The sequence below is a fragment of the Branchiostoma floridae genome, chromosome 17 (genome assembly GCF_000003815.2).
Source record: "Branchiostoma floridae strain S238N-H82 chromosome 17, Bfl_VNyyK, whole genome shotgun sequence".
NCBI lineage: Eukaryota > Metazoa > Chordata > Leptocardii > Amphioxiformes > Branchiostomatidae > Branchiostoma > Branchiostoma floridae.
Window position 1 is genome coordinate 5,776,859 of NC_049995.1, and position 9,693 is coordinate 5,786,551.

General features: G+C 40.2%; 1 protein-coding gene across 1 annotated transcript in view; it reads left to right on the forward strand.

Moving 5' to 3' along the window:
• Positions 1-1,372: 1,372 nt before the first annotated feature.
• Positions 1,373-9,693, forward strand: part of LOC118404681 (stathmin-2-B-like) — a 17,821-nt gene continuing 9,500 nt past the window's right edge. The window contains exon 1 of the mRNA XM_035803923.1: positions 1,373-1,619. Within this exon, the coding sequence (XP_035659816.1) occupies positions 1,572-1,619 (48 nt within the window). The 5' untranslated portion in view covers positions 1,373-1,571. The remainder of the gene's footprint in view (positions 1,620-9,693) is intronic.

Below are 9,693 nucleotides of genomic sequence, written 5' to 3' on the forward strand. Positions count from 1 at the left end.
GCTCATTGCTAAAGAGGAGGGTACCATAAATGGTAGCCCAGTGATCAGGTTTCTAGGAACTCTCATAGGGAAAAGATTTTGTATTTTGAAACGGCATTACCATGCTTCGATGATATTTAGAAACCAGTCAATAGGCTGTTTATTACATCTATGAAAATGGATGCATATTTTGTGTGCCCGTCTTTGTGTGTGTCTGTGTGTTACTATGTGTGTGTGTTCCCTCTCACGATATATGTGTGAGTGCTTGTGTGGCATGTGTGTGTGTGTGTGTGTGTGTGTGTGTGTGCGTATGTGTATGTGTGTGTTTTCCTAGCAAGCAATAACCAAAGGACCTATGTATGGATTGTTATGATAGTTTGGCCCCCCTGGCGGCTTTCCTTGCGACAACAACAGATCTTCTAGTTTTGGTATGTTTTTTTTCTTAGATATACAGTGTATGCAAAATGACATATTCACAAAATGGCAGTGCAAATTACTGTTGAAAACATGCACATATATATATATATCCAATATGATAGGCACAGGAATTTAGGTAATACTCAATAAACGTATTCTACTTCGTGAATTTGACTTCTTCTCGTTTCTGTGTGATATTGAAAATGTAGGAACAGATATGCTTTATTAATGTATACTAGCTGATATCACGGTAAGGTTTGAGAAATACAGGATGTCTTAATGTTCCTCCCGGGCAAATATGCACTATAATCCTTCTGCCTGCCCACAAAAGTGGTTTTAACAATGGGGGTAATTACAACGACTGCAGCCCTTTGTCCACAAGCTTTCAGCACAGGACCAATGGCCGGTAAGAAGGCATATCGTTGGCAGGTAGTGAAAGAAAACGGCCGACAAGTTGCCAGGTTTCTCCGGTGCAATTATTTCAAGTTGCTTAATCGCTCACACGCTGGCGTATCCATGGCGTGGTTTGTTGGGTGAAAAACAGACCCGCTGAGATCACGCAAGAGCGAACCGAGCTTTCCTCTCTCCATAACCCAAGGGACGCGGGTTCGATTCCCGGTTGTATATCGGGGTGGGTCCCTCCCCGGAGAATTGGTTGTCCGGAATTCTCCAGTCTCCATGACATCATTAGCTTCCTGATGATCAAATTATGAAATGAATAATTAATGAAGGATTTAAATCCACTTTGCTTTAGGCGTGCTCACTTTGTAGAACAGGGGTGTATGTCTGTCGGAGGGACGATGTGATATCTGCATTGCTATATCATATACTCGTCACAAATATAACTAAATAGTACAAATGTTATAAAGAAAAAAAATGTGTACGAATATTAGGGTTAGGTGGATGTGTAGGTGCATATGGTTATGAAGATTTGGAGGCGAACCCCCCTCTCCTTTGTGAGAATGTAAGTGGTTGGGCCCACCGGTCATTCCAGGGAAGCAAAAAACGAACGCCTCACTTCCACCCACCGCTATCTACCTGCACAGTCGGCCCTTCCTTCCACCGCTTCCGGTGCCAGACCTCGGTCTTCTCTTCTCCACAAACCAGGTTCCACTTTCGGCGTCCAGTCAGACGACATCCATCGGCCCCGGTCCGAACCGTACCCCGTAGAAACCATGGACGTGAAGCAAGAAAAGCGCAGCTCAGGCGGACAAGCTTTCGAGGTGAGAAACCCGCATCTTCAAATTCACAAAAACGCTATAAAACACGCCTTTGGGCTATAATCGTTACAGCATCACATTTTGAGTCGAACCGTCGCTCATATCTTGCTATTAGGTCAAACTATGTATACATTTTGAAGAAAATACAAAAAAAGGGAGAGATTAATTAGCTAACCTTTGCTAGTAAGGTGGGAGAAGACGTATTTCTAATTGCAACCCCGAATGTTTAAGGTGGAAGGGGAAATTATTTAGCAATTTGAAAGCGCAGTGAGTGGAAATTTCCTCGTTGGAACATATCTTCATATATCATCATGTTTTTGTCATGATACATATTCAATTAAACATATGGGATGTCTCGGTCGTGATTTTATGAAGATATCATCGTCACATCAACATGTTTCGATTTATTTTTTGTCCAAAGTGGTATTTTGGTAAATTTTGAAGAAAAAAGGGTATGTGTTGTAGTAGAATCTAGTGGCGGTTACTGAAGGGGAGATTTCTTTTTCAAAATGAAGTTGTCAAAAGGAATTGAGACGGATGCAGCGCATCAGGCGTGGATTAGAGCATGTTTGGAACAACCCCGTACATTTGTATTCAGAACGTGTTTCCGCCACCCGCGCCATGCAGACCAAATCACGTCAGGCGGACATCCCGATCGTCTGTCACGGCTGTCAATCAAACTCTGACACAAAATAACACATTTGTTGGTCACCGTTGTCAAAATAAGCCCAATTTTGTATTTTTTTTTCTACAAAATAAGGCGTATTTCTTATCCTAGTCTTTGCGATGTGCTTTTTTTGCACGCACGTGACTTTGTAAGGACGACGTAATGGTCTAGATACGCCCAGAACAATTCGGCCTAATTTTCATTCTTCTGCCTATTTCTTTGCGTACGTCTGCGGTGGTACATTGTAGGCACGAAAAGGAGGGATCGGAGAGAAAACGTTATGTCTACATGGTAGCGTTGTTTCATATCGTGTTTGTCCTTCCTGTAAAGGTCTTGTTATTAATAAATCATATCTATACAGCATATCTGCCTATAATGTCAACCTTCCCGCCGTAAGAACGATGGGTCCCTTACGGCTGTCGTAAAATCGTGATATATGCACGCAAAATGCCCATTCGTACATTTGTCTGTCGTAAAATTTGACCCCATGGCCTTTCCTTGGAGCAGATGTTTGGCCTGAACGCAACAATGGTTGATGGTTTAGACGGTTTCTAATAACATAGGAATTCTTTGTACTAAATCCAACTCTATTACGTATACTTTTTGCTATTTTTACAATATTTCTTCTGCATTTGCTAGAAACCTTACAATGCTAATATTGAAGGAGAAACGGACATCCATACATAAAGATGTGATGTGGCCTCTCAGCTTTACGCCCCATTACTGTTTCAGAGCACGTTTCGCCTGCGCTTTGACAGCAAAATTATGGAATCATTGCCCAGGAATTCGTGTGCAATATTGTGCCCGCGCATAAAAATCAGTCCCAAACGACAAGAGATAGTGGAATTTGATACATGGCGAGGATCCCAACCCTATTTCAAACACATCAAATGACAACTGCAATTAGTGTACAATATCGTCACCGCCATCTTTTTATATAAAAAAAAAATCAACGATTCGTTTCTCGCGTGCCTTTATAGCCGCGTTTAGGTGTAAAATCTAAGTGATGTAATTTGTCATACTTTGCTAGATGAAAGAATCACAAGAAAATGAAAATTTGGTGCAATTATGGATTTTTAGCAGGTTCACATCTGTCTAAGAGTAATAGTCACCAGGGGGGTCATTTGTGAGAGAAGTGAGTCCCCGGGGACAGCAGGTTTGATATGGGCGGATAAATGGAATATTTTATCAAACTGGGACGAACCGCAAATAATCACGTAGACTAGGGTATATGTATGAAAAACGTCGTTGCATCGAATTTTGAGAATAAAATTGAGAATAAAATAGGGATGACCAGGTACGTGTGCTTGTGTAACAGTGGGGTTGAAAGATGGCTAAACTAACCACGCCGAAAGGCTTTCGGCGGAACGGTTTAGCATCTGGGGTTGTGATCTGGCGGCATGGGTTCGAATCCCGGGAGTCAGAATACTGTTTCTTTCTGACTTTACTCCTTTGTTACATTTGGTTCAGAACAGGAGTTGCGAAATCGCATTGTACTACCACTAACTACTTGAAAAGGCACCATGCTTCACCTTTCCCGTCTACAGTACATCTTCCAATTTCATCCCCCCACCTATGTAATGGTGGTTCTTCCCTAGCCGTTTTATTGCCCCATACGAACGCACACGTTCGATGCGGTTTCTCCAGACATGACGTAGCCATGATGTGACACGAATCTCTAAAAACGACGGAGACGGAAAAAAAAGCGGCCATCGCCACTAATGGAGGGTCAATTCACACCCGAGTTTTCGGGTGAACAGTCCATTATGCAAATGATCTGTCACAATTATGCAAATGAGCTGTCATGGCGTGCAACCGTCACCGGTGACATAACATGATTACTGTCAAAATCTTGATGGAGCGACGCGTTCTATTCGTTCTTAATCTACAAATCGGTCGGAGGTCGCGAACAATCGATCTTGGAAGCTAAAACCTTGATGAATTAAACTTGAGGATGCCTCTGAGATGAAAACGTCGAGCAATTCACATAAGCAAAACCCTTGTAGATCATAAAAATATGATAAAGGCCTGAGATAAAATAGCTCAGTAAATCACATGATACGATGCATTAGAAGACACCTCCGGTGTGCTCGCTATAGGAAACCTCCAAGCCTAGAGCAAAGAGGAAGCTGCATTATGTGATAAGTAGTTATCAGAATCTGTACCGATTAAATGTTGTAGCCCTTTTGATAAGGGTATAAGGAAGGCGGAAAGGACGTATGATATAGAGAAAGGAGGGGATAGACATAGGCGACATCAAGGGAAAAGGGAAAGGAAAAACCAGGAAGAAACAATCAAAACTATAAAGGAAAGAAACTTTAAGAAAAAAAGAAGGAAAGATAAAGAGGAGTTAGACTTTCAAAGAGGAACAATATTGGCGACGATTTTCACATATTTGTTCTCTTCCCCTGTTGGCTAGTACCCCCTACTAGTACTTTGCAAGACAATGGGTTGGCATTAGTTTAGCTGTTGGAGTATTGGCCCTGCCTCATTCGCAGTAATAATCTGAAGAAAAAGGATCTTATTATTTCACGAAAAAACTCATCCACTTTTTGAAAATTGCAAATCATAAACGCAAATCCCCCCTCCCCAGATTAAAGGCCCAAAGGTCTGCTTTAGAGACTGTGATAAAAACCATGTCCTACTTGCAATTGGTAAAGGTAATTAACCTAGGACCGACATCTACACTTGTAATTTATAGCTGGAAGAAAACCTTGCCAAGTCTTTATGGCCGTAGTGCCCACACTGATGCGATAACTACAGTACCTCCTCTGTCTGGGAAACAGATGTTGGTGTTTATGACTCCCTAGGGAACACTAAAGCCATTGTGTACAGCACGACAATGAGAAATCAATTCTACACTAGAAAGGCCGACATTTGCTTGAGAGCAAATACAGCATATTTCAGCCATCTCCCTCATGCAACAATAGGCCTTGAGGTCGTTGACCCCTTTGGCCATTGGAAAATGACCCAAAAAATTCCCAAATATATCATTTTAAAGTGTTCCATGCCAAAAATTATACATGGGTCATTTGGATAAATATCTAGAGCACCCCTTTACCAAATTTCGGGTCATTTGGTTTTAAAACGAGGGAACAGGAGCCAAAAATGTCAAATTTTTGTCTAAAAACGGCCATAAAATTGCAATATTAGGCATTATGTTGTACTGTATGGAAAAACTGTTATTGAATTCATGTGCACAAAATTGAAGGGCACTTTTATACCAAATTTCAGGTCATTTGGTTGTAAAACGAGGGTACAGGAGGCACAAATGTCCTTTTTTTGTCAAAAAATCGCAAAATTAAGCATTTTGTTGTACCGTATACCAAAACTGTTATTAAATCTGGGTGGGCATATGATCGGGGCACCTCTGTACCAAATTTCATGTCATTCGGCTGTAATACCAGGGTACAGGAGCCCAAAATATACATAAAAATTGACAAAAACCTCAATAAAATCATTTCAAAGGCAGATATGAAAAAAATGAAAAAAAACACCTGAGGGTATTGGCTTACTCTACCTTTGTGCCAAATTTCAAGTCAATCGGTTAAAAAACGGCGGAGTTGATTCGATTTGAAGATTTGGCAGGAGAAAGAAAGAAAGAAGAAAGAAAGAAACATTACGAATACAATATATTTCACCATACCTATGGTATGGCTGAAATATAATAATCTATGTCAGCTGTTGGTGACGTCATGTGGAAACACTGTGGACGATAAATACTAAAAGCTCCCGTCAAACATTTAGGACCTTTCTACGACTTCTTCCCAACCAAGGTCGGCATTTGGTTGGGAGAAGCCTGGAATCCATCCTTCAGTTCGTTCCTTTGAACGCATCCAAGCAGAACATAATTTTCCGAAATTTCTAGCCGTCTAGCGGAGACGACTAAAGAGCACAGTGGAAGCCAGTTAATTGCACAACGGATTAACGCACACTTCTGTTAACTGCACGGAACTCCAAAATCCCAAACCGGTGCGGTCCAGCTAGATAACTTTGCATCATTGCACCAGCCGGATAATTGCACGAAATACGCTGGCGAATCTACTGTAGTTGGCAGACTCGCCGACCAACTCCCGACCACAGATGACCTCACTCACGACTAACTCCCGACCATAATCTGGAGAAGGTCGGGAGGCCTAAATATTGGGCTATGAACGACAGGGTTTTAAGATATTTTGATGGGCTTGGTACTTGGTACATAATGTCGAAAACTATTCACAAAACATAATCATATGTATAAATGTGTAAACATGCGTATAAAATACATAGCTAAAGAACCAATTTGATGTGTTGGTTTTATGAATTTACAGCAAAATTTCAATAACAAAAAGGACAGATGTGCTCTTCTGCCCAATGAACCCTTTCTTCGATCAGCTGTCGGTGTTGATTAAAAATGCACATAAATACGGTTCATTGACACGGAACAATAACCAATGTAAAGCACGCTTGCGTTTATTATTACAAACCGCTAGGGAAACTTGGGGAAACCAATTTAGTTGTGTCACTTTTGCAGCAAAATGTAACCGTTCCGTAAGAGAGAGCACGGATAATAGAAACGTTTTCCCCGCCCGATGAAACCGTCTGCCGTCTGTGTTGATTAAAAGGGCTGATATGATCCGACTGTATAATAAATCATAAGAGTGACAACTATGCAAGTGTCCGCATGCGTATGACATTTACAACAGTATCGCGAACCTTGAACGTTCACAAGCGGCGAATGTGGAGAAGGGGGGGGGGCAACTTTACTGGTTTGCATAGATGGCCTGTCGGTAACATCCCGCTTTTGGAACGCAAGCTTGAGGTTGCGGCCTATAATGATAGTCAACCTTTATCCGCGGGGTAACCAATATCCGTTGTTTCAAAAGACAAGGTATCTTCTTAGGGTTGTTAAGTCAACGGTTGGTGGTTTCAAATTGCAATATTTTTTTTTGAAATCAGTTTGAAGCTACCGTCCGTTGACTTGACATTACAATTACCCCGTTTCTAAAAGCAAGGAATATAGGTTACCCCACGGATAAAGGCGAACTAGTGTTACACTCCAATCTGATATCAAGGGCTTACATGTAGCACTTTGAGCAGAGGATGAGTTGCCAAAGGAATTTAAGACAAATCATACCGTCTAGCGGACTGGTTTCCATTGAAAGTTTTTCAGCTTTTTTTGTTGCCAAATTCTACCATCCATAACTAATTAGGAACGCCTGACGAAGACGTGAACGCCAAAATCGTTAAAGAACTAACCACACACCTAGAGGTTTTGGAACAATAGAATCTTAAAGATCCGCTCAAGTGGAAAGGTCATAGCAGGTGTTTCCATTGTCTTCCCCAAGGACAACACCCTTGGTAGGTCATACGAGGACATTTTTATAGATAAAAGATACTTAAGTGGGTGTAAAAGAACACCTTTCTGAAATATTCAATACTTCTTAAAATGTTACATTTTCTGAATAAAACTAAGCCATCGGGCAGCGTATTTTGCAAATGCTCCGTGCTTCAGTTATATATTGAAAAAATATCTGTGATTTATTTCTGTAGTTTTAACTAATATATACATGACCACATACATTCAGCATTTAGGCTGGTATGTTTTACAAATAAATCATTCTTCTTTTTCTTCATACATTGCCTACGCTCGAGGCAAACATGCAACAACATTGTACATAACGCCAATTATAATAACCTGTCTAAGGCCATGTTGATTTGATTATAGGGATGACATCATCCGGAACTCCAAAACTGATGCGAGCGAGCGAATAAAAGAAAAGTTTGGCCAAAAAAAAAGTTGCCTTCAGTATGAAATCAAAGTGGCCAGGAAGGTTGAACATAGGACTAAACACACATAGTATGGCATACCATGATCCTCTGGACCTGAATTTTCTGTACTGGTACCTCCCCCAACCAACAATAGATTTTTTTTCTTTCCGTCCTTTCACATCTTATTCTTTGACTTTAGATTCATTTTGGCATTCTATATATGGCATTAGTTATCTGTTTTCTGATACTTTTTTTTCAATCTACGGAATATTTGTGCTCATTTTACAGCTACTTTGCACAATTTATTGTGTGGTCGAAAACCTTTTTTTTTGTGGAAATGGCCGAAAATTGGTGCGAGCGCGGATGTCATCCATATAATCAAATCAACGTGGCCTAACGAAAGAAAAAAAAACACACACACACAGGAGTTTGAAATGCTTCCCAGGGCCTGCTGTTGTGACTCATGATAAATCATATTTTGCAGCCTTGAACATTTGCCAGATCTATGTCGTGTGTACGGAGCCAGACATTACATGACTTTACAGGAACTTGACATTGATATTAGATGCTGCATCAAAATGTACAGTCACGTAATGTCAAACATCAACCGAGGGGAACAATAAAAATGCTTTTTTGTTTTATACTTTCCGATGAAACATCGCCAACACTGTACATAGTTATGTTAATAAAATGTAACTATATCTTCTCATTTTTTTACCTTCCGGGTGTTTTCGTAGTGATATCTCAAGATCCTAACGACAGATAACGTTATAGTTGTATTTTTCCATATCGGTAGACATTGAGTTCCTGATGATTCACATCGATATTTGGCTCCGTAGCAGTATTTCCAGGTAGTGCAGAGTCATAGAATGACACCCCAAACTTGAAACGACTGTTTGTCACATGTATGAAGCCTAAGGACCTAATTGGCTACTCTCCAAGTAGAGAATAGGCAACAGCCTCGGTTGCATGCCTTGTAGCTCTAGATCTGTACAGTTACTGCATGTAGATGGATGATAGACATTCAGGTAATGAAATACACCAAATAACATACTCAAGCAACTGGATATTGTTTTTGTACTTATTTGTATTGCTATATGAAATATTTATTGACACGACAAAAGTACAACGACTTTTGTAAAGTCTATAACAACTACTCACAGTGCAACTAAACAGATAATTGGATATCTACATGGATGAATAAGTCAACATATTGGGTCTAGCATGTATATGTATACGTTTGTCTGCGGTTTTAGTTTATTCACTCTGCGCCCGAAGCAAATGATAAATAACTAACAAACCAAAATGGATTTCATGAATTTAAAGAGGATCTTATACTACAATCATCGTTTTAATCTGAACATTGGTCAGAGGTCTGCCCGCAATGTCGTTTGGGAAACATTTATCAACAATGACCGCTGACCTCGGTGTACTTTCAGACCTGAAGGTCATGTGACTGTGAAGCTTGCTGACCTTGCTCATTGTAGAAATTCAATGGAAATTCATTTTGAATTGATTCAACATGCAGCATTTGGAAGAAATTGTGGTTGAAAAATTTGTTGGAATATACTATATATATTTTTAGTTTATCTCTATTTTATAACATAAATGGCTATGAACTGCCACAGAAGAAAGCCTTGGACTTCTTTTATGATCTTT